At 31.3% G+C, this 25,892-nt stretch overlaps 3 protein-coding genes across 4 annotated transcripts; 1 reads left to right on the top strand and 2 right to left on the bottom strand.

Annotated features, from left to right (window-relative positions):
* Positions 1-2,922: 2,922 nt before the first annotated feature.
* LOC105768932 (glycosyltransferase BC10) lies at positions 2,923-8,468 on the bottom strand. Of its 2 annotated transcripts, XM_052634053.1 has the most exons (12): positions 7,862-8,468; positions 7,080-7,193; positions 6,319-6,419; positions 6,108-6,179; positions 5,417-5,498; positions 5,197-5,277; positions 4,846-4,884; positions 4,655-4,720; positions 4,237-4,386; positions 3,816-3,944; positions 3,116-3,168; positions 2,923-3,047 (listed from the first exon to the last, which is right to left on the bottom strand). In XM_052634053.1, the coding sequence occupies exons 1-11, from the start codon at positions 8,102-8,104 to the stop codon at positions 3,127-3,129; spliced, it is 1,119 nt and encodes a 372-aa protein (XP_052490013.1). In that variant the 5' UTR covers positions 8,105-8,468; the 3' UTR covers positions 2,923-3,047; positions 3,116-3,126. The 2 variants fall into 2 exon arrangements, with proteins under 2 accessions (XP_052490013.1, XP_012444693.1); XM_012589239.2 differs by having other exon boundaries at positions 2,923-3,168.
* Positions 8,469-15,200: 6,732 nt separating this feature from the next.
* On the top strand, positions 15,201-17,762 carry LOC105768925 (sirohydrochlorin ferrochelatase, chloroplastic). Its single transcript, XM_012589209.2, has 6 exons — positions 15,201-15,368; positions 15,446-15,663; positions 15,765-15,826; positions 16,348-16,458; positions 16,567-16,659; positions 17,407-17,762. The coding sequence occupies exons 1-6, from the start codon at positions 15,319-15,321 to the stop codon at positions 17,530-17,532; spliced, it is 660 nt and encodes a 219-aa protein (XP_012444663.1). The 5' UTR covers positions 15,201-15,318; the 3' UTR covers positions 17,533-17,762.
* A 913-nt stretch (positions 17,763-18,675) lies between these two features.
* Positions 18,676-21,060, bottom strand: LOC105768922 (high affinity nitrate transporter 2.7). Its single transcript, XM_012589194.2, has 2 exons — positions 19,513-21,060; positions 18,676-19,032 (listed from the first exon to the last, which is right to left on the bottom strand). Exons 1-2 carry the CDS (start codon positions 20,637-20,639, stop codon positions 18,792-18,794), a joined length of 1,368 nt encoding a protein of 455 aa, XP_012444648.2. The 5' UTR covers positions 20,640-21,060; the 3' UTR covers positions 18,676-18,791.
* Between the last annotated feature and the right edge of the window lie 4,832 nt (positions 21,061-25,892).

The following is a 25,892-nucleotide window of genomic DNA, read 5'->3' on the forward strand; positions in this document are numbered from 1 at the left end:
ACATTTCTCTCCTTATGTTCTCTTTTTGTTCAGAATTCCTTTTTTCTCTTTTGATACTCTCTTATGTTCCTTAAATTGCTAGGTACATGAAATTGAAAGATAGAAATTTGTTCATATACTAAATTATTAGAATGGTCTAAGAATCGGATTATTGGTCTAAATTTAAAAGTCAAATTGAATTGAAAGGGATAGAGACAAATAAGCTTTAAAGTAGGCTTGGTAAAAAAGAAGAAGACATATTTAAAATATAGGTATAGCTTGGGATTTAACATTGCTTATCTTAATCCATTTATTATTTATAATTTTTATATCGTCGCGACAACATACCTCCTCAAACTATTTAATAGTTCTAAGTGTCATATAAAGCACTCTAAATAAGTAGGTAAAGTGTATTAATTCTACATCGACGAGGAAATGAATGGGTTTAATGTATATAAATGGGTGTGCTACACATCTTATCAAACATTTCTTTTGAGAAAAGGATAATGATCTTGTGACACAAGAACATTGCAAAAGCTTGACCTTACGGCCTTGCCTAGAGAGTAACAAATTTTGTTTAAACATCTTATCACACTAAGTAGGCGCACACAATTCTCAAAAGATATATGAGGAAGATATCCTAGTTAAGGTATAGGCTGAGTCAACTTCCCTCTATAAATATTGATGGGTGTCGAATCCACCAATATAAACCTACGCCTAATTTGCGATTTCAGCAGTATAGGAAGTAGGGTCGATCCCTCAGAGACTGGGTTTACTGTAAATTGTTCTTCTCTTGACCATATTTATGTCGGGGCAGTTGTCGTGCCCAAGATATTATGGGGGAGGATAAAGTCGAAAATCTGGAGCCTGAAATAAATAAATAAAAATCGTAAAAAGTAAAAGTTGAAGACAAAATAATAAAAACAGTTAAATAAAATATGTAAAAGAATTAATTAAAATAAGCTCAGCCTTAGGCACGGATTTTCCCTCGTCTTTGAACCGAGCCTCGAAATTAAATGAACTCCTCTTCTCCAATAAGCTAGTTATAGCTACCAAGGACGCCTCGGACACCAACTCTTCCTTGTGTAAATTAGTTATGGAACGTCCAATAACTAACCCTTACCGATCGAACAACCACGAAACGTTCGTGATTTAGAACTCCGGCAGCTTGCGTTCTAGAAGAGCCTAGCTCGAACCAGTACCCTCAACCGCGTGGGGTATTCAAATCCGGTTACTACTTCCCTTGACGGAACCAAACAGCTATCTCCACTTGGCACGCCAATGTGTTCACAGAAAACCGATTAGAAACGTTCCTTTCGGAATTCCAACTGTAAGTCTAATCACACTAAATCAAACGACGTCTTTTTTGACTTAGTGTTGATCTGACTTTATGAGCTGACAAAATCATACTCTTAATCCGGAGAAGTAATAAGTACTGGAATTTTAGGAGTTAAATGGCTCAGGTTCGTAACTCACGGGTTTTGACGAGGTTAATTCCGACCTAAAGCTGCAAAATGAGTTTAATTGGCTAAGGTTTGGGACATGTTGGTATTTGATAAATTAAAAGAAAAGAAACTAAAGAAACAACAAATGAATTCGTGACAAGAAGAGAGAAAATGTATTGAAAAGATGAAAGCTTAATATTTTATTGATTGATGAAATGATGAACAATACAAGCTCTATTTATACTAGTTGATTTACTAAATTAGGAGCCAACTAATCATAGGAAATTAAGGAAAAAATATCCCAAAATAAAATAAATCCCAAAATATTCTCCCACTAACTCAAAAATTTCAGCTAATTAATCTTGGAAAAATTCTTCTTTGGCCCTCCTTTTTCGCTTCTTTCTTCAATTCAGCCCAATTGTTTCCTTTTTCTTCTATTTAGCCCCAAATTACATTCCTGCACAAAATTCAATAAATATGGCAAAATTAGTGGTGTATTCTAATAAATCAACCAATTTAAGTTACATAAAATATGTAACTTTAGCATTTAATCAAATATTCCTTCTTAAGACTGGGGAGGGGGGGTAAGGATTAGACGTACAAGTAGTCTATGTTGTCATACTTTGCTTAAACTTAAACCCAACTTTCTCAAATCATCATCCTAGCGGCTCTTTGCATCATCTGCAATGTGAACCGTCCCCATTTTAGTAACTCTTCATACCAGTGTAAACAAGTTGCATCCCTTACAGTGTTAACCATCCACTTAATTGTTACAACATCATAACAAATCTAGATGCTGGGAACAAAATAATGCGGTAAAGGCTTTATTTCTCTTATTTGCAATTTCAACAATGGAGCAGCAAACATGTACATCCACTTCCTTTCAACCCCCTAAAGACTAAACAATGAATAAGTTAAACTTCTATTTTTGCTTGAAACGGGTCCCCACAATTTAAGATCGACTCATACGACTCAAAAAATTCATTTATTATTTAATAAAATTATATATTTAAAGTATTTAATATTTTGTAATTGAAATTTTTGTTTAGAATTGAAGCAGATGATATTACTAAATTGACTTTTAATAAGAATACAGGTTTGTCCATTAAATATTTCTAGTTAATTTCGTTTAATTATTCCGTTATTTACCTCAATATATATATGTCCATTACCTATCCAGCTCGATAGGCCCGAAGGTCCAGAACCCAACGACATTTTATTTTTAAAATTTTCGATCATCTCAAATTATCTATTTAATAATAAACAATTTTATGTAAATTTAAGTACAGATTTTACAAAGAAATATTTTTAATATTTTAATTTGTACATAATAAATTAAAATAAATTATTACAGATATATATTTATTAAAATATACGAGAACATATGTTTAAACCCGCTTAACTGCACCGTTTCTTTTCTTCCAAGTAATAAGCTGAGGGTATGAGTAGAAACATACATTGTATAAAATAATAAAAATAAAAATTAAATATCCATGGATAAAACAATGAAAATTTTCATATATGTATATTTTTATTTAGAAAATGATATTCTTATTATACAACAACAAACTTTGGATTTCATTTCCCCCTCTCTAAATTTACAGCTCCCTCTATTATTTTTTACTGCAAAAAATACAACAGGTTAAGCCTAACAAATCCTACCTAACATTAGCCAAAGTACAGAAAATTACCCTTTGTATTGTTATGTTTCACTTTTTGCTCCTCGGCGAGCTCCCAGAACCGACTGTTCAACAACAAAAACCAAGAACCACAAAAAAGCAAATGTTATTTTATGAGGTGAGTTTTGGATATGGATATGTATTGGATGAAGGTACTTCGGGAAAAAAAAAACAAAGGTTTATTACCTCTTTTGGTCCTTGTACCATAGCTAAATTATTACTTTGGTATCTGTACAATTTTTTTTATCACTCTAGCCATTCTACTATCATGTTGTATACCCGCTACCCCACTGTTCATTTTTGTTAAAAAAACCCTAAAGTCTATCACATGTCAACATGTGGACAACTTAATTTCCACACGGGGTATACACAAGGATGTACAGGGGCCAACCCGATAAAAGATTTGTACAAGTACCAATGTGATAATTTAGTTACAGTACATGAACCAAAAGAGATAATAAGCCTTTCTTTTTTTTAAATGGAAATCAACAATGGGGAAACGAAGTATGCAGAATGATAGTACAGGGGTCAAACTGATAAAAGATTGTACCGGTACCAAAGTGATAATTTAGCTATAGTATAAGGGCCAAAAAAGGTATTCAACCAAAAATAAAATCCGAGTTACATAAAATGGTCATGCATATCAAAAGACATCCGGGTTATTCTCAGCATCTTTATATGCTAAAAAGATTTGTGTAAAATTAGAACTTACCAAATTAAGAAGGTGGAGAGCCGCAGGCCTGGTGAATTTTCTCGCAAAAAGGAAGCAAGGGGCTGGCTTCCCCTTGCTACTGCACCATTCTCTTCTGTTTTCAGTTTCATAATTGATATTGTCAATATCCTGCATAAGTCATTAAACACCTTTAGTTTTCCCGATCACTTCATGAAATACAATCAATGTTTACTTAGATTCGGGTCTGAGCATACAACATGCGAACATTCAAGATTTCCATATATTTGGAGTGTCAGATACAAGTAGTTCAAGAAAAATGAAGAATTACAACAGTTTTTAGTTGAACTTATTAGTTTCCGGTACAAATGCCTATCAAATATGATTCTTGTTCTTTTAGCTTTAAATATAGGAGATCGATAATCTATTACCATCTAGGAGCTCAAAGGAAGGGCAAAGGTACCTTTATGGATTTGATTAGCACAGGAGTGGCATCAGAAAACTTATAAGTCACAGGATGCCATCCGCGGCGTTCACGATCTTTTGAGGCCGAAAGATCCCATGCAGAATAGGTTAATGATCTGCGCGTAATTTCCCCTTCAAAGCCTTCTTGCTGAATATTTTGAATAAGATTGTTATTCAAAGAGATATAATAATTTGAAAAACAAAAGAAAGAATGACAAAAGCAGTATGATTAGCACTTTAGTGCAAAGCCTTAGAAGAAATTTCAAGTGCAAAATCAAAATGTTCACTGATTAAAAGAGTATGAAGATGAGAACAGCAATTTTGAATGTCTTTTCCCAAAAAAAGGAAACTTTTTATATCAACTCAAGAGCTGAATAAAAAGGTCGAGAAGGGCAATGTTGCAGGTAAGTTCTTACCGCAAGTAATGTTTGAACGTAATGTTCATCTGGTATACAATTGTGCTCCTTTGCTGGATCAGCTGGCTGCACAATATAAATGCATGAGATCGTTTTATCTATTAAAACACTTAAAAAGTATAAAGAAACTTCCTGCAAATTGACTCGAAATAATATTGAAAAATACATAAAAAGGACATATTCATACTTACAAATGGACGATCTCGCCAAAACTCCGGTAATGATTTCCTCTGCATGATATTGATTAGATAAAATATGAGAAAATAGCATATCCTTAACAACCATGAAAATCTTTTTAGATAATTTGCTTTAGTGTATTCTAAAAAACTCGGCCTGTTGAGAGAAGGAACCATAATTTCACATGCTAAGCTTGCAATGGAGTCAAAATAACCGTCCATTTTGTAAAATTTATTCTCAAAACATGTGAAGAAAGCACTGACATTAGCTTGAAATTCTTAAGTTCACACCATTCTTGACTACGAAGATCATGATCCTTTTAAATTAATAAAATGGCCAGCAGTCATAAATGCAAGACAACTTGCCTTGCAGTGTTGTTGAAACATGGGAAAGACTGTAGTATCATTTACAACCACCCCTGCATGCTTTCTTGTTAGCACAACCCACTGCAAGATAAGCAAATTGTAAGGTGACTATAAGTTGTTAGAACTGCAAAGTTCCGCAGCAAAAATAAATGCTATTTTACTTTCTTTTATATCAATGAAAAGATAAGGAGATGTCAACCACAAAAAACCTGACTGTTACCTGAGATCCTTTCCTCCAGTTGTAAACAGGAATAACAGGATCCATTTTTGGGTTGTAGCGACCCTCTTTTGTATCAGCGAAGCTGCTCACAAGTAATTGGAGCACTCAGAGAAAGAGAATCTTAAAATCACTTTAACATAAAGGTTGGTGCATAGCAAAATATTACAAGACCTAAGAAGGCATCATATAAGTTTATACCAGTTGATTCCAGTTTATGCTAACAGGAAACGGAATCATTTAACGACAATATAGGCACATCTTAAAGTTAGTTCAGAATTAAGCATTCAAACTCGTTTTTGATTTGGTATCTATTCCCCAGAGCAAGGTCTTACTGAGAAAAAGGGGCTATTCGAGATCAGCAAAGTATGTATAATAGGCACGGGCAGAATGACATAAGTCCATATAGGGTATACTTTCCCAGTCAAGAAGCAGGTTTTTAGCTTTTGTAGCTTGTTGAGGAAGCATCACAATGTTTACGCAAGCAAAGATAAATAAGAAATATAGATGCAGCTGAAAAGTTAATAGTTAATCACCAATTCTCTCTATAGGTGACCTAAAACTAAACTCTGTCAATAGACCATTTGAACAGTCCAATATTCAGTAGCCAATTTGTCCAAATAGATATTAATAATGGATGGCATGTGAGATACAAAAAATACATCTACAAATTAAAATTCAAAGGTGCACTAACCTGTCTACAAAACTGGTTGATGTTGACATGATATAGTCATACGTGTAACTGAAGTTATAAATTGGTATACAGCTGAGAAGAAACCAAGTAACTGAAGTATTTTTAGATACCAAATTTTCAAAAAAGTAGCGTTCTCTTAGCTTCGAAACTGAAAATAATGCAAATAAAGAAAGGTCTTAACGGCACAATCATCATAGAAACCAATCCTCACCTATCCGAGACAAAAACAAAGCGTTCATTATAAGGATCCGTCAGCGCATGTCTAAGCAATATACGCTCAGCCTCAATCATAGTCGCTTCTCCCCAATCTACCTGAAATAGAACACATGAAGGAAATCTTTTCATGTCAAGAAACACTAAAATTTGATAGTTCACAATCTATCATCAGCATTTTCGTAATGCACTAGGCTACTATTTATGATCGATTGCATGAATGAATTTCAGACCAAAGGGTCCACAAATATCTTAGATACATGCAGCAAAAGTTAAACCAACAAACTCGTCATTATAACAACTCTATTGGTTATGAAATATTCTACTCTCAGATATTCAGGCTTAGCTATCCTACATCTTAAGTGTGAAGAGTCAGATCCTTTGGCAATTTAACAACTCCTCCACGGATGAAGGACTGCAAACAAATTGATAATTTAATAACATATATAGTATAGTTATATTCCCTTAACGGAAAAGATGCATGCACATATATGCATGTATACAAAGTCCATGCAACAACACAGTGACCTTAAGGAAGCACTAGGCAGGTTGTGGCCCCAGAAAATCAAGATCCCAATGCCATTTAAAATTGTCATATCAACATAAGCACCACAATGAGGACAAGGGGATAACATAAACACATTTATTCGGATGTGGACACCGAAACAAAGAACTCTGACAATTAAAAAAGCAAGTTCAAATTTCTTATATAGTAACAAAAAAGATATTATAGTCTTAATAAATGGTCCAAAAATTAACCTGAATGCTATCATTAACTTGCCGATTCAAAAAATAAGCGGATCTCGTTGTTCCCTTGTTTAATAAAAAACCAGGCCTAGAATGAACATAAACTGAAAACCTATTCTCTTCTCCCTGCAAAAAATAAATAAATAAAAAGAAAAAAAAGATTAACAAAAACACTTCATGATTATTATGATCAAGATCATAATTCAGAAAGAGGCATAATAATTTCTCTAATTTTCAAATCTAAAATATTTAGTAACTAATTTAAGGAAAATGTAGCTAAAAGAAAAGATAACTGAAAACTTGTTCTCTTCTCCCGGCAAAATTAAATTAACAAAGAATATTTTTAAAAGATTAACAAAACAATTCGTAATTATGATAATCAAGATCATAATTCAGAAAGAGGCATAATAATTTCTCTAATTTTCAAATCTATAGAAAGATTTAGTAACTAATTTAAGGAAAATTTAGCTAAAAAGAAAACATAACTGAAAACCTGTTCACTTCTCCCTGCAAAAATAAATTAATAAAGAATATAAAAAGAGATTAACAGAAACACTTCATGATTATGATGATCAAGATCATAATTCAGAAAGAGGCATAGTAATTTCTCTAATTTTCAAATCTATAGAAATATTTAGTAACTAATTTAAGATAAAAATGTAGCTAAAAAGAAAAGATAACAAACTTTATCCACATATGCTAAAATTAGAAACATAGTAAAGCAAACTACAAAGCATCCATATTAAGCAGGCTTTACTAAATTCAGGAATAATTAAGTAAATTAATTGAAGTACCTTGAAGAAAGCATCCCAAACCATATCAAGAGGAAGCCGATTCCTAGCGATGAAAAGGAAGGCGATCTTCGGTTTAACGATGAAACGATGTCGTAAAGAAGACAAAGAAACAACTTGAGGGTACTGTGTCTCCATTAACACTAAACTCGCGAAACAAAGCAACACTAAAAGCGCCGCCAAAACTTTCCTCTTCCATCTAATCTGTGATTTTTGCTGAACCGGTTTTCGCTTCATGGCACTCATTCTTTTCTTTCTTTTACTTAATTAATTACTTTATGTGTTTTTTTTTTCTTTCTATCACTCGAAAGACAACAACGAAAACACCATTTTCTTTTTCTTGCAAATGAGTTGAATTCAGTTAAGAAATTGAGAGGATTTGACGTTCCAGTTGTTGTTTGGTTGGAGAGAAAGTTTGAAAGGAAAATGGTGAAGTGATGATGAAAGTGAAGGCAAAGAAAGAACGTTTCGAATTCGCCCACTGATGTGGGAGTCGTAAAGGGAAGACAGGTTTTTTTTTTTTTGGTTCAGTAAAGTTTGCGTGAGAAGAAGGAGATCAGATCCCTTTTCAACACAGATCCCACTCCAGTTGCCTTCTCATTTTCCTACTCTTTTCTTTTCTTTTTTCCCTCTTAATTTAATTATTCCTGTTGTATTTTTATTATTTTGGTTAAAGGTTAAAATGTGCCATAAGTCCCCATACTCTTTGTAAATTTAAATTTTAGTCTATATATTTTTATTTCTAGGAATATAGTCCCTATATTTTTTTCAAATTTCAGAATTTAAGTTCAATTGTTAGTTTTGTTTTGTTAAATTCAGATTCATTACAACATATTTTTATAGTTACATGCCTCGCAAGTGAATATTTTTAATTTTAAAATGTCACGCCAACCAATTTAACTAAAAAAAAAACAATCTTAACAATTGAACCTAAATTTGAAATCTAAAAGTAGAGGCTAAATTCCTAGAAATAAAAGGACTTTCAAGAATTTAGTCACTCTACTTTTAAGATTTCAAAATTTAGGTCAAATGTTAAGATTGTTAATTTTATTTGTTAAATTTGTTGGTGTGACTTTTTGAAACAAAAAATTTACTTACTTGGTAGCCTAACTAAAAAATGACATTACAATGAACCTGAATTTAACAATATAATTTTAACAGTGTTAACAATTGAATCAATTTTGAAAATTGAAAGATAGAGAGCTAGATTCCTAAAAATAAAAGTATAAGAATTAAATTCTAAATTTAGGAAGAGTATTGGATTTATGGCATATTTTAACCATTAATTATTCATATCGTGTTTTTAAGGTTAAAATATGCTATAAGTTCAAGTACTTTTTATAAATTAAAATTTAGTCTTTATACTTTTGTTTTAGGAATTTAGTCTCATTAGTTTTAGATTTCAACATTAAGGTCTGATTGTTAACATTATAAATTTTTATTAAATTTGTTGGTGTGACTTTTGAATAGAGACAAAACCATTATAATAATTATGAATTATGAAATTTTAGGAGTCAAAGTGCAATTTTACCATTATAATAATTTGAATTTTCTTAAATTTTAAAGGATCTAAATGAAAATTTTACCATTGGAGCGGGGCAAGGCGACTACCTACTCTTATCTTCGCCCCTAATTTTTAAATAAAAAAAATACTCACTTAGTAGACGTAAAATTAAAAAAATGATGTTGCAACAAACCTGAATTTAACAAAATAATTTTAATGTCGTTAACAATTGGACTTGCATTTTTAAATCCAACAATTAAAGAAATTATATTACTTGAAATAAAAGTATGGACTAAATTTAAAATCTATGAAAAATATAATAACTCAGAGTATATTTTAATTTTTTTGTAGAAAATGACAGCATTAAGCGATTATATTAGATAAAACTATAATCAAGAGTAAATAAATATATTGCGATCTCTTCCCAACAAGTTCATGACCGAAGCCGGTGGGGATCTAAATAAACGTATCAAAGAGCTACTTGTATCAGCACATTTAGTCATGTGATCAGCAACACCATTAAGAGTTCTTGAGATAAGTCGGATACGAATCTCCCATTTACGACGCAAAACTTGATGTAACAGCTGTAGTTTCACTAAACTACTACTAGCTCCTCCACCAGACAAAAGTAATTCAACCAAACAAAGCATTATCATACTCAACTTCAACTTTCCGAAACCTTTTATCCCTAGCTAAGAATAATTCTTCCAACATTGCTCTTGTTTCAACTTTAATTTTTTTTATCAATTATCTTTTTACTTTTTTTTGTAGAATATAATTATAATAAATTTCCAAAACTATATAGAATTTTAATATGTCTATGTACTTTTATTGTTTAAATCTTTTTTTCATTTTTTAATCTAAATTATCTCCATCTTAGCTTGTATTTTTCTATCATCTCTTACCTTGTATTTTTTTAAATTAAGGAATTCAAAAAAAATGGACTTAAACTATTAGATTATTTCATATTTATTATGTATGTGAAATTAATTAAAAAAGAGATAGATTTATATTTTATCTTTAAATTACTTTAAAAGGAAACAACATTTTTAAAAGAGTGGCTGGGGTTTTAAGGTTAAACCCTAATATTGTGTTTTAAATAAATTATTTTAAAATTTTTATATAAATTATTAAAAGACACAACTGCCCTTATAATAATATTTATTGTTTATTAAAAATTATGCCAATTAATTTTTAAATATAAATCAATTGAATAATATTTTAAAGATTTGATCCACCAAAAATCCCAACAAACAAACAAAAATTACTATGAATTATTTAAAATATAAGTTCAATAAAAATTCACACTTAGTCTTGAAAGAAATATATATTGTACATGAAAATAAAATGGGTAATTATTATATCCATGGACAGTGCAGTAAAAAAATTTATAAACGGGTTTAGAATGATGTCAAGTGTATTATTTAATTATTATTCTATAGAAATTTATTTGATACATCGTCAGTAGAGTTTTTTAAACTCTGTAAACGAATTAAGGGTTTGACAAATGTATTATAAAGTGTGGTAAAAAAAATTATATAAATAACCCTCCACGTGCTTATAGAATCTAAAAAACTCCACTAACAATGTAAAATAGGGTAGCATCAATCAGCACTCGCTTATGGAGTGTATAAAATAATAATTCAATAAAATAGGCATGTTATTAATTATAATTTCCATAAAAAAAACCCATGTCTAATTATCCATTTACCTTGCTAGTGGAATGCTTCACCTACATTGTGGCACTAAAATCTCATGTTCTATAGCTTAAACAGATAAACATAATGAGAATATTTTTCTTTTTTTCCCCAATAATTGAATATAATTATAGTGAATTATTGCTTCAATCAAGAAAAAAGTATATATATATATATATATATTTCAAAATTTTGAAAGGCAATTGTAAAGGCTTCCAAAATCCAAATTCAAATAATTTTTTATATTTTCATCATTTTGCAATAAAATTTAAAAATACCCTTTATTCCCATTTACTACAAATTAAATAAGTAGGGATGGGTTTCTAATAATATATAAAAATTATTTAGTATACTAATGTTTAGGGTTTTTTAAATTTTCCAAACAAAATTTAAAACTATCATGTGTCTTTATTTAAAACATATGATATTTATTTACTTAAATTAATTAAAATGAATTGATAAAAACATGGTTTAAAAAGCAAAAATTAAATGGCATTAATTATGACTTTTGAATAGATATGATGAGAAATATAGATGAAAGAAAAGGAAATGTTATGATATTCCTAGAAGAAGGAAATAAACATAAAAAATAGGATGGTTTGAGAAAAAGAAGTGCTAACTAACTGGTTGTTATAAAATTATAAGGACTTGATTATTAAATAACAATAAATGAAAAAGGGTCAAAAGTGGTTTATTAATCCTAAAGAAATGCAACTACTAAAAGTGGGGTATTGGCTAAGCAATGTGTCTTCTCTAAAATCATTAGAGATCAATGCCAAAATAGTGATTTATCAACCTCCATTTTCATCCTTTTCTTTCAACAACCTTAGACAATAACACCATTTTTTTTTGTCTCTTTGAATCATCATCTTTTTGCAATCTTTTAATGAAAATTGTTAAAAATTGTTATTAAATTATTAACATTTTTTATTTAAGTCACTAGGCTATTAAAATTGTTGCTATATGATTTTATTTGTTCACACCACATGTACCGATCGAAAACACGCATTTCCTTTCTTTTTTTTATAGTTCATTTTTTTCACGAAACAACTTTAAACTTCACGAATCCACAAACAAAAATCTAAGCAACTTTTTTCTTTGATCTTCGACATTGACCGTCAAATCAATTTGGATCTACGCTATGTTATTCTACTTGTCAATGGATACTGATCCACTATATTGGTCATCAAATCGTCGCTTGAAGCTTGCTATATGGACTTTTTAAAGAAAAAAAAACTTAATAGCTTGATGACTTAAGTGAAAATTTTCAAATAGTTCAATGACTTAAATGAAAACTTTTGAATAGTTTAGTGACAATTTTGTAAAATTTTGAAGTTAAATGATCAAAATGTAAACTTACGAATAATTTAGTGCTCTTAGATGTAGTTTATCTTCTATTTTTTTTTTGAAATTAAGGTATCCACTACGGATAGCAATAACTAATCTGCTCAATGTGGGTATTCTCAAAAAAGGTAAACAACTGACCATAGAATGTACTTCATTCTCACGAACGAGAATTGAACCCTCAACCACAAGATTAAAAATGAAGTGAGAAACTACCACGCTAAATCTCGTGTATCTTTATTTAAATAAGGATGAAAATTACGGTTAACCTTTTCTTTTTCACACATATGAATTGGAATAAGTTAATTGTGTTGCCAAGATTGAGTTTAAGTAATTATTGACACTCACATGCCACAAATGTACAACTTTCCATGGGCAACGCTACTTGAACCAATTCGAAGATTGGTTCAAATTATGAAAATGTTTGAATAAAATTATAATTCCAAATATTCCAACTTTGGATAAAGTTTTTTTAATCTAAGTCTGACTCAAATGTTTTAACCTAAATTTTTAACCATATCCCTTTTCCCCTACCCGATCCCACATTGCCACTCCCAGCCCCTAATTCCCCTTCCCGATTATAACCCCTAATACCCCTTCCCAATCCCTAATCACTCATTCACAGAGACGACACCCCCTCACCAATCTAGTTTCTTCTATGAATATATGTTATGCATATATTCGAGACTGTGCACTTTATCTTACAGTGACAAGTTTATGGCATTTGTTGGATTAATAGGGAAGGACTGCTGATTTTAATAGAAACTGCAACACCAACTTTACTGGATCATTATTTTACGGTTTTAGCTTTGCTGCCGTTAATATTCATAGAAATCATTCAGACAACATCTGCAATCTACACGAAATGAATATCTATCTAAATAAAGAGAAAGGATAGAGGACTTGGATAAAAATCTAAGCCTTTTGTTTGGGCCGAGTCGAGCCCAACTTACTAATCGAATCTAAAATTTTAGTTGTGCTCAACCTAATTCATGGACACCTCTAATAAGAAAAAATCAATAACTACACTCTTTTATTAAATACACTTCCAAATAAAAGTAAGCCAGGTTAAGGTAAAGGCCACCTCAAACTTAACTCTTTCATTTAAGTGCAACACATGTCCTCAATGATTTAAAATTTAAAATTATAATTAATTATATAAAATATTATTGTTTCATCAGCTTAGGTATCAAATATTAATTTGGAAGTAAAGTGTGATTTAAAATTAAAAATATAATTAAAATTTAAAATAGTAATATCATATCAATTAGATTCTTCCATCAATTTGGGTATTAAATATTAGCTTACATGTGGAGTGTATTCTAAACATGTGAAAGAAATTTGAAACATGAAGAAATTTATTATGGTTTAATATAATATTTAGTATCCGAACTTGTCACGTTTTCTTAATTTGGTGCTTAAATTTGACATTTTTCTTAAATTGGTACTTAATCGTTTTAGGGTCTAATTTAGTATCTAATTTTTTGCTCGATTTGGTACTTTTCAACGTTTTACAAGTTACTTAAATATACTAAAATGTTATTTTTATGAGATAGCAAAAATAATCAATGTATGATCGACATGTGATAGATGATATGATATATTTTTATATTTTATATGTTCAATTACTTTTATTTTAATTAACTAATTATTAATTGAAAATAATGAATTTCTTTTAATTTGGAGTTTTAAAATATTTTTTCTTATTTAATATTAATTGTTAAACATAGTTCAATATCTATTTTTTTAACATGAATTTTCTCTAATACTGACTATTTTTGTAGCATAACAAATTTTTTAATATCGTTAGTATTTTGCATAACTTGTATAACATTTCATAAATTTAGGTACCAAATTTTAAAAAAAATGCCAAGTTTAGGTATCAAATGTTATAAAAGTTACCAAATTAACTTGGATTCGACATGTAAAAAAAAAGAAAGGTTAAAATATGTTATTGGTCTTTGTACTCTTCAAATTTTGATATTTAGTCCTTATATTTTTATTTTTAGGAATTTAGTCACTTTACTTTTCAAATTTCAAAATTTAGGATTAATTGTTAACATTTTTTAATTTGTTGGTGCTATATTTTGAAAATAATAAAAAACTCACTTGGTAACCATGTAACTAAAAATGACGTTGTAATAAACTTGAATTTAACAAAATAAATTTAATGTGTTAATAGTTGGACATGGATTTTGAAACTTGAAAAGTAAAAGACTAAATTCATAGAAATAAAAGTACATGTATTGAATTCTAAATTTACAAAGAGTACAAGGATAAATGGACACAATGAATATGAGCAAATAAAAAATAAGTACACGATGAAAAATAAGAAATACATTTTTTAAAATAAAAAAATATATTAAAATAAATACACAAAATAAATGGTTGTCTAGATTTATTTGAATTTGACTTATCATTTATTTTTGGGACAATCATTTGTTGAGATACATTATAAAATTAAAAAATATAAAAATGTATAAAAATAAGCATCAAAATTGGTAGAAATTGATTAAAAGTCATAAATTGTATATAATTTATAAAAAAAAGTAATTTATTAGATATGTTACATCAATATTTGTTGGTTGACGTGGCGTATGTTAATGGTCATTAATTTCTAATGGTAATGTTGATCAAAAGGTCTCTTAGTCAAAATTGTTAAGCTAAAAAAATTTGGAAGAGCTTAATTGATTTTTTGGTAAAAGTTTGAGGGCTTATTATAGCAATAAGCCATAAAGCAACCTTTATGTTAAGGGCAGCCTCTTTGAATTTTACCTTATCTCTGGGCCATCACTCAAAAAAATTTCATTTTTCAGGCTTAAGATGGGCTAAAGTATTCATACACGATACGACATCGTTGGGTCCTTCTTGTTCGTATTGAAAGCGTTCACCCAAGTATTGAGAACTTAGCTCCAATGATGTCGATAGAATCATTATTCATCCCTCAAACTCTCCCTCTTAAAAGGTAATATATATTTTTGAATTTTCATTTTTGAAGAATCATATACTCTTTGTTTTTCAATTCAGTCCTTGGAATTGCAGTTCTTCAGTTGACAAAACTGCAAGAAAATCTACTTGGGCGTCCCTCAAGTCCCCAAAATTTCAAACGGGCCCTTCAAGGATCAGAAATTTCTCAGCGAAGTCAAGTTTGGGCTTCGAAAATGGTGGATTCAAACAGTTCCCAAATGGGGTCGGTGAAAAAGATGGAGTTATCATCGTGGACCATGGTTCTCGCCGTAAAGAATCCAATCTCATGCTAAGTAAGCTTTAAAAAAACTTTAATTTTTTCTTAATCTGGTAATTAATTTAAAAATATACCACTTTTTTGAGCTAATTATACTTAAATTTTAATGAATTTCAGATGAATTTGTAGCCATGTTTCGAGAAAAATCTGGGTACCCAATTGTTGAACCAGCTCATATGGTAATTCCTTTTTTTTCCATTAAAAATATTAATTGTATGTGTTTGAGGATCAAATTGATAGAATTTGTAAATGTGGAGGTTAAATTTATTGAATTATTGAGGACTAAATGTATTATTATACCAGTTAGAAAAAAGCCACCTCATCATTTTCAAGTGACCAAAACTGAAACGATCTAAAATGTTAGTGTTGAAATTGAAAATTCTTATAGTTTGGTGATCAAAACAGAGACTAATAGTTGGGTGACTAATTTTATAGTTTACCCTTTTTTTTTAACCATGAGTTTTCAAGGAATCCCATGTTGATGGTGTTCTGTTAGAACTTTGATGGCAATTTGATAACAGTAGTTTTAGCTTTGAAGTTGTCTGTTTTATTTGGTTCACTGTATTTAGCAACATAGGCATATATATATATATTGTATTTGGTGTTTTTAAGGTAGATGTCAATGTTTTCACTGGTTTTAAGATGTTATAGTATCATATTTTGGGCACTGAATTCTTACATTTTCAGTTAATTTAACTAGGAGTTGGCCGAGCCATCGATAAAAGATGCATTCGGTTTGTGTGTTCAACGAGGAGCAAATCGCGTGATTGTTAGTCCATTCTTTCTCTTCCCTGGAAGGCATTGGTACCAGGTAACTCAATATATTTGCTTCTGATAAACTCAACAAAGAACATTTGTTGTGTCTATAGAAGTTTGGGGGTAATTCCGGTTTGCTGAATGTTGCTATGTTATTTCACAGGATATCCCATTGTTAACTGCTGATGCTGCAAGGGATCACCCTGGTGCATCGTATATAATAACTGCCCCACTCGGCCTGCACGAGCTGCTTGTGGTATGAACACTTGTTTTCCTCTTTGGTCATCATTGATTTCGTACGAGTTTTGTATAGTTCTCTCTGGCTATTATATTTAGTTCAAGTAATATGGTTTTTGATGCTAAGAAGTTTGTAAGTCAGTATCAAGTACATGATTGTTGTGAAACTTTGTTATTGCTCAAATACGTGTCATATATAATAACTGCCCCATGGCCTGCTTGTGATACGAACTCTCTTGTTTCCATCATTGTTCACCATCGGTTTCTTACGAGCTTGATACTAAGAAGCTCATAGGTCATTGTCAAGTGCACGGTTGTTGTGAAACTTTCTTTCTTGTTGTCCAAACATGTATTGCATATAAACACCCTGTTTTCCTTATTGGTAATTGTCGATTTCGTATGGGTTTTGAAATGAAGAAGCCTGTAAGTCATTGTCAAGGACATGATTGATGATTGTTGTGTAACTTTCTTTGTTATTGCTCAAACATGTCTCGTATATAATAACGCTCCATAACCTGCTCGAGCTGCTTATTGTATGAACTATGAACTCTCTTGTTTTCCTCTTTGGTCACTATGTGTTCAATTAAATTTATGAAGTTTTCTCTGCTAGCTTTTCCAAATGATTGGCCCTAAATCAATCTCTCTTTGCATGTCTTGTTTTCGGGTTTTTAATAACATCATTGTAGATAGTTTCTGTTTCCTCGTACGTTGGCTTTACTTGACCGCCAGATATTTTCTTCTCTAATTGTTTTTCTATATTTTGAAGGATGTCATGAATGATAGGATCAAACACTGCTTGAGCCATGTAGCTGGAGATGCCGATGAGTGTGCAGCTTGTGCTGGAACAAGCAAATGCAAGCTCTACGGACTCGTGGATGTAATTAAAACTTAAAGTTTTCGGGATTGAATGTAGGAATCAAAGGGTTCCGATTGTACGAAAGTTGAGATCTGAGCATATGAAATATAACCCAACGGTTCATGCAAAGGCTGCATATATAGTAGTTTTTCTTATCTTTCAGGATGTTCCGTCCATAATTTATGCCAAGATGCATTTTTCCATGTATTAAACGAAATATATGATTTGTACAATCTGATGTAATACATATTTGAGTTTCATTGTTACATATTTCCCTTTTTTTATCAATGACATGTTTGGTCTAGACAATGAAGTTCTCGGTGGATCAAATAAAATTAGTTTAGTTGAACCAATTGAATCAAGAATCAGGTCTATTCTATCTAGTAGAACCAGAAATTTAGAAGATTGGTAAAAAAACTAGGTTTTAAGCTATGAAATGGAATTTTAAGATTATACTTCTGTGATTCGAGTATGAAGATTTAATCCGAGTAACTTGAATTCAAACTTAACTTAATTAGATTTTATTATTTAAATCAACAATTTGAACCTGTCCAATTTAAATTAGAATATGATTTGTTCCAAAATTGATTCGAATTTCAATAACCCCAAAAACTTTCATACAAATTGTTTGAAATGATCCAATTTAAAAACTTGTGGCAAACTTAAATTATTTGAACTCAAAATGGCTTAAGAAAAAACCCAAACTTGAAATGTTCCTAACCCGAAAGTATAATGAATCTGAAACGAGTTAAAAATTTAAAACTCGAATTGACTTGACCTGATTAATCCAAACCAAAACCAATTGACCGCTTTATATTTAGCTAAATGTATATTTTTAATACCTATATTTAATATTTAATTTTTTTAATTATTGAAGCAACCAATCAAACAGGTCCAATCAAATTTTCTTATTGGTTTTAATTCATGATTTTCAAAATCGAACCGTGGTCTAATAGATTAGGTCACCTATTCTTAGTCCGATCGTTGATCGGATTTAAATTAAATAAATTATTAAAATTCATAAATACTTTTAGACCCGGTTCAATCGTCTCCTAAACCGTTTTTTTTTGGTCCAACCCCTTAATTCAGATCATCGTACCGACCGATTTTCAGTCTAACCGATCCGGTTCCAACATTGCCTCTCTTTACTTCCCTTGCATACTTAGTGCTTACAATCCATTTGAAGAATATTTCTTAAAACCATATATTTTTTTACAATGCAATACATTACAAAAAGGAGAGAATTGATAAATAGTTTTGCATTTCTCTTACTATCTCATAGTTGGTTGTAAATCTTAAACCAGCAAGCTATAATCTTCTTCATCTATTGAAGTTTCATTGGGAGTGCAAAACATACCTCCCCATTGAGGAAAATAGATTAAAGAGATTGGAAGTGTGCAAATGATCATCATAAGCCCCATTACAGAAATGCTTGTTTGTGTTGAAAATTTATCACCCGAAAACAATAGCATCTGTGTCACAACAGCTCCCACTGTCCCTCCACTTCCTGTCATCCCTGATATCACTCCCAATGACCTGCAAAACATCACATTATTTTATATATAAAATTAAATTAGACATTATTTAATTTTAAAAAAATATAAAATAATCAATAAATTATTTAAAAATTTTCAAATAATGCAATGAATTATTAAAATTGTTATTGTATACTTTTATTCATATGTACTTGTCTGCACTAATCTTAAGCTATTCTTTCCTTTCTTTTCTATAGTTTAATTTCTTTTTTATGAAATAACTTTAACCAAAATTCAAATAACTTTCACTCCTATATCTGATATTGACCATTAGATCGATTTAAATTTAACTATGTTATTCTACCAATCGATAGATATTGATAATTAGATCATCGCTTAAAAAAATCATAACAACTCAATGAATTAAATAAAAACTTTTAAATAATTTAATCACCATTTTATAATTTTTTTAATCTAACTTAGATTGTGTCCATGTGATACCGTGTTGGGCGTTTGTGGTTCAAAGTTTAAACAACGTCACCTTTTGGAAACGAAAGGGACAATGCCAAACGTAAGGCCGGAAGCAGCTTGAACAAACACCGAGAACATACACATCACACCAATGGAACCACCTACCGAGTTAGCTCGTCCCATCAATACACAAAGCAAACCTGCCACCGTCAGCACCGCCCACAACCCCCAAAGTCTGCCTCTAACCCCGAACAGCTTCGCCATCTGATCCGACACAACCCCACCCATTGGCCGTGCAAACCAATTCGTCAGCCCAAAACAAGCCGCAATCGTCCCTGCAACCTGTAAATTCACTCCAAATCGGTAGTAAAAGTACTGTGCTACTATATTATCCATTGTCATTTCTACCCCAAAACAGCAGCCATAGATTAAACCCAATATCCACCCTCTATAGTTCATCAACCCATTGAACAGAAGTCGTAAAAAACTCTCCTTTGGCTTGTTAGAAACCTTTATGGAGTCCTTGCATGGCAGTTCTTGGCCGTAAATTAAGACCATTATGGCTGTTATAGCTTGGAAAGTCGCCGGAACAACGAAAATGACTCGCCATGCGGTGTTTTCCGGTACGTTAAAGGATTTGACGAAGGAATATAAGAGGGGCATGGTCAATTGAGCAACCCCAGCTCCCATGTTAGCCCAACCGGCGGCGAACCCATTAGCGAGGCCGACGACGGAGGTGGAGAACAATGAACTCATCCAGAACTGGTTAGCTACAAAGTTGGCTAAACAAAATCCGATGAGGAAACGAACGAGGATGAAAGAAGTCGGGGAAGAAATAAAAGCGGTGGCTAGAACTATTGGGGCGGTGATGAGGGAGAGAGCGGCGGAGGCTATACGTGGGCCAACGAGGTCACATACAGGTCCCATAGCGAGGCGGGAAAAGATGGAACCGACGAAAGCGGCAGTACCGGCGGCGCCGACGTCGGCGGCGGAAAGGTTGAGGTTTTGGCGCATGATAGGTATGAGGGGAGGGATTGAGAAAGTGGAAAAGAAACAAGAGAACAAGGAGAGCCATGCGAGGTGAAAGGCGAGCATGTGAGGTGGTGAAGTGGAGAAAGGGTGGAATTCAGTGGCTTTGTTTTCAGAGTCTAAAGGTAAAGAAGATAAGTGAGGCTTTCTTGGGGAAGAATGTTCCATTACAGGAGCTTGACGACGAAAAGAAAGGAAAGCACAAAGTCGAAATGAAAATTGGGTTTGTCATGGAATTTAATCTCTAATCTGTCATGCATGGCATGGATTTTGCTGGATTTTTGTGAAAAAATAAAAAAGATTCTCTATTTAAAATTTATAAAAAAAATCTGGAATGGTTTAATTAACTATCTCGACTGGAGATTTTGTTGCTAAATTTAGCTATTTAAAGTAGAGAGTGATGATCGTATTTTTATCCCTTAATTTAACAGAGATTAACCTTTTAAAAATATAATTTAAAATTTCATTAGTAAAGAATAGGTAACAGTTACAACCCCAACTGAAAAAACCAGGAATGATGAAAGACAATTGGAAAGTACTAAGGAAACACAGAGCTGGACTATTCCCTTCATTCAATGCATCAATCCTCGGGAAAGAAGAAACAGAATAAAAACAAGTCTTATCCCTTCAGCTCATGTAACGGCCACTTAAAAGATTGAAAAGATTGTAAAAACACACCGTCCATCTAAATCCGCCTTACAAACCCATCTTGTTTCTCCTTTTCAATCATTTGAGAGATGCTCCTAGAGTAATCCTCCATCCAAACCTAGTCACCTATGAGAGATAAACCTTGTTAGCATGAAGATGAGTTTCTTGGTTGATTTCACGGCAGAATGATAAAGAATATAATACCTAAAGCCTGAAATGAGTCGTCTGCCATCGATGATAAGTGAATTGTCTAGCACCCGAGCTTCATTTTTGGTGTGTGAGGATAAAAATGAACTTATGAGAATTTAACAAAGGCTTTAAGACGTGTATTAATGCCACTTTCTTTAAGATTCTATTCGTCCCCACCTATGTTATGGTGTGCAAAAGAGTTATTGTCAAATGAACCTCGAGGATACAATGATGCCCAATGGTTGTCTACATTTTGTACTGACGGAAATAGTGCACTAAGCACTGAGCGAAGCATAGTAATGATATCAATTTCTATAAAGAATTTCTGTAGTGATTCTTTATAGAACAATCTAGGAATATAAAAGATGGTGGGAGAATAGAAAGAAACTTTGTTTCTATGATTTTGGGTGTGTCATACGAATGAAAGTTCACTCCTATTTATAGGAGGCCTCATGTCTCTTCATAACTACCCAAATGGATAGCCATACCTTTAGCAATAAATATAATTATTCAATAGATATTTACTTGAATAATTATCACTATTTGTTAATAATCAAGTGACATAACTTTTTATTTAAAATTATTGGAACACTATATATATTTTGAAAATGTTCGAACACTATTTATAACTTCTACTCACATAGGTAGATCCCATCAAGATTATTTCTATAATTATAACACTCTAACATATTTATGTTATGGGTCTATTAAAAGTATAATACTAACATCCTTTCCTTATAATTACGGGTACCTAGCATTTTTTCCTCGGGATGATATATTATATATTATCTTATAGTGCTAGCAGTTACATACTGATGATGTACTTTGTATCATTGAACTCAAGACTTGATGTTATACCAAGCGTTGAGTTGAGTTTCTATCATGAGTGACTCAAATGTTAGAGGCTCGTATCTCATCCCTAAATTTCTAAATTTTCAACATAGCTATGTTAATTATCTTACCATATGGTGAAAATTTATATTTATTTGTGTTTTGAAAATTCACAAGACCATCATCCCCACCATGTTCAATTACCCATTCTTTCGTAAAAAATGATATCAATGATATCCTTCCTACTATTGTCAAATAACAATAATCACATTATCTTTCTTTATCATGACAATTTCATATTTGACTACTTTATTTATTTCTTGATATCCAAGAAATTAGTTTCACAATCATCAAATATATGAAATCATACATCATGTTTTTTTCACCAAGTAAGTTGTTGTAAAGAGGCCTCGAATCCCTTGGTGAAACTAGACAATATATTTGCTATTTGTCATAGCTTCTTTTCAAAGTCAATACATGACTTTAATTTTTTTTTGCATTCATAGTCAAATAACATTATTTTTCTTAACACACCATATACATATAAGGGTGAAACATATATAGTCATATTAAAGGATCATTAGTTGTCCAACCAAGTAACCATAAAATCACACATTTATTCACCCTTCACCATGAACATTATCAATTATTTTCTAACTATGATCAAAATCATGTCCATCACCTAAATGGGTCAAGTAACATTCATATTGCTATTTTCATACTCACGAAATCTTTGATTAATGACTTCCAAAGTAAATTTCAAAATTTGCTACATCTCAAAATTTTATAGAACCATGAGATTATAGATAATATCCAAGCCATATATAAAAAACCACATGCACCATCGTAAATATGCATAGTGTGATCTCAATTTCAAATATATGATTATCACGTTATGTATTCTCACTAGAAGATTTCATGCCAGAATAGTGATCTTATTATATAGGCTAATGCTTTCCACTATTCTACATTGATTAGAAAAATGAACCATGCATATGCTTGACTTATTTCATTTCTAGTCAAAACCACTTCTAGTCCAAACTTTATAACTATACAAAACTCATTTAGCTTAAGGTTATGATCATCTACAAACTTTCATTTTTAGCAATGAAAATAATGCCTCATCAATATCATCCAAATGCTAGTTACTAATATAATGATTTGAATAAACAAATAATTTCATATCTCAAGTTAAATATATATATCATGAAAAAGAATGTACTTTTGTACCAAAGAGTTCCATTCAAAAATTAGATGGAATGAATTAAATTTAAATTCTCCAAATATATTATCCATTTATAATGCACCAATAGGTGCCTAAATGACTCTTTTAAATGATATCACTTTTCAAGTTGCACTTTTTTATTTCAAGAAATCATTTCAACCAAATTTTTTGAAAGTAACTGTTGGATTCAATAACACAACTTTTTGATTTGAGAAAGCTCTCCGAAATGGTCATAATGCTTCTATTTGATAGAAAACTGTTCAACTAATATTTGAACAATGTCATTACCATTCAAAACAAAAGTATTGTTTTGATCCATTAATAGATCTTTTCCCAACCGTTCATTTTCATTCCATCCATCCTCCTTCTTTCTAACATGATATTTAATATATATGATATAATTTTATGCCAATAATAATTATGCCTGTTAAAATATCATGTAAATGATAAACTAGAAATTGATTTCTATCAAATAAATAATCCACGAGACAACCATACTTTTGGCATAATATAATAAGTTCAATATAACTCAACCTTTGAAATCCAATTCATGCAACATGAGTAAAATAATAAATTTGACATATCTGTTCTCGCGATAAATATTTCTTCTAGATAAAAATTTGACAAGATCATTGACCTCAATGCAATCACATTTGTCAATAGTCATCCTCATAGTTCCATGCTTGTAGTGGCATGTGAATGCACGATGAACAAACACACCTTCTTTAATTTATCATAAATTGCTAATTTAGAACCTTAAAATTGTTGGTGCGTGGGGATAAAAATGAACTTATAAGAAATTAACGAAAGCTTCAAAGTGTGTATCAATGCCACTTTCTTTATAGTTCTATTTACCCCTACCTATATTATGATGTGCAAAAGAGTTATTGGAAAATGAACCTCGAGGATACAATGAAGCCTAATGATTGTCTACATTTTGTATTGACGGAAACAATCCACTGAGCATTGAGCGAAGCATAGCAAGGATATCAATTTCTATAAAAAAAGTTTGCAATAATTCTTTATAGAACAATTTAGGAACATACAATATGGTGGGAGAATAAAAAGAAACTTTGTTTCTATGCTTTTGGGTGTGTCATACAAATGTAAGTTCACTCTTATTTATAGGAGGTTTCATGTCTCTTCATAACTACTTATATGGATAACCATATCTTTAGCAATAAACATAATTATTCAATAGATATCTACTTGAATTATTATGACTATTTTTAATAAGCAAGCAATAAAACTATTGAATTTAAGAGATATAACTCATCACTATAAATAGTGGCAACTTTTGGTTAATAACCACGTGACATAACTTTTGGTTATTTATAATTTTTCATTTACAAATATTGGAACACTATATATATATTGAAAATTTTCCAACACTTTATACGCTTAAACTATCTCCCACTAATATAATCTTTTGAAAACCCATTTCTAGTGCGAAAGCTCAAAAATCAACATATACCTAAGTTGTGAAAGTGGATGGAATATGGGCGGTGCGTTAAGTGCGCACACTAATAAATTTACTCGTATGATCTCCAATCAGAATTCCTATTAATACTTTATATATTGTCCTCACATGGTTTTTGCATGTAAAGCAAAATGAAAATAAATATTGTTCATTGGTTGTCTAATGTTTAACTAATACTAATCGGTATTATGTGGCCAAATCGTAATACCATAAGACAACTTGTATTAGTAGAAAAACCTAAAAATGTCTTTAGTTTAATCAGAAATGAGCAAATAGATTGAAAGACTAATATGTCGTCTATTAAGTCCAATTGGGGAGATGTTTTCTCTTGGCCATCAGAGCGGATGACTCTTGCAAGATAGAGACATAGATGTGACTGACTGGACTGACAATACCTCGGGTAGGACCCAAGCATAATTGATCTTGAATTCGTTTATGGATTTATTCACTTGTGACGTTCATAGTGTGACATACCTAAATCCTAAGTGGATGGCGAATTATGTATGCATACTCGTACACTTTGATGTAAGTAAAAACTTGAATTCAAATAGATAAGGAATCGAAAGCTGGTGCGTTGGGTGTACGACTTCTGCAGTATGTAGCGTCATTCACAACAGTGGAATTCATAACCCAAAACATAGGTAAATGATATCCTCTTATTGACATTGCATGGTTGATGAAAAGTAAATGTGGCCACAGGTTGTTCGTCTTTGTGATGGATGACTTGATCGTTATTTAATAGTGATTGACTTTTAATGAAGAAAAATGTAATAATTATCATAAGATAAAATAGATCATATTGGGAGAACTAATATTATCCCAAAGAGATTAAGGATATCTTATGAGGGTAACAAACTTATGACAAAGTCATTGGATCAGCATTGAGTAGTTGCTTTCGTAATGGTATGTCGGGTTTAGGAGAGCTCAATCACGATACTATAATGGAATGACTTTATGACTAAATGAGTTTATAATTAATAGGTGAAAAGTTGAAACTTAATTATAAATCATTTGAGCCTCAACCACATATGTCCAATCGGTCCCCCCG

The sequence above is a fragment of the Gossypium raimondii genome, chromosome 7 (genome assembly GCF_025698545.1).
Source record: "Gossypium raimondii isolate GPD5lz chromosome 7, ASM2569854v1, whole genome shotgun sequence".
Taxonomy (NCBI): domain Eukaryota; kingdom Viridiplantae; phylum Streptophyta; class Magnoliopsida; order Malvales; family Malvaceae; genus Gossypium; species Gossypium raimondii.

Bases quoted from the DNA above. Each gene is read 5' to 3' on its own strand.
- LOC105768922 (XM_012589194.2), bottom strand. From the start codon at position 20,639: ATGGAACATTCTTCCCCAAGAAAGCCTCACTTATCTTCTTTACCTTTA. The intron at 19,033-19,512 runs GTGACGTTGTTT...GATGTTTTGCAG, and splicing joins GTCCCTTTCGTTTCCAAAAG to GTCATTGGGAGTGATATCAG.
- LOC105768925 (XM_012589209.2), top strand. From the start codon at position 15,319: ATGATGTCGATAGAATCATTATTCATCCCTCAAACTCTCCCTCTTAAA. The intron at 16,459-16,566 runs GTAACTCAATAT...GTTATTTCACAG, and splicing joins CTGGAAGGCATTGGTACCAG to GATATCCCATTGTTAACTGC. The intron at 16,660-17,406 runs GTATGAACACTT...TATATTTTGAAG, and splicing joins GCCTGCACGAGCTGCTTGTG to GATGTCATGAATGATAGGAT.
- LOC105768932 (XM_052634053.1), bottom strand. From the start codon at position 8,104: ATGAGTGCCATGAAGCGAAAACCGGTTCAGCAAAAATCACAGATTAGA. The intron at 5,499-6,107 runs GTTAGTGCACCT...ACTTGTGAGCAG, and splicing joins TCAACCAGTTTTGTAGACAG to CTTCGCTGATACAAAAGAGG. The intron at 3,169-3,815 runs GTAAGTTCTAAT...GTTGTTGAACAG, and splicing joins CTCTCCACCTTCTTAATTTG to TCGGTTCTGGGAGCTCGCCG.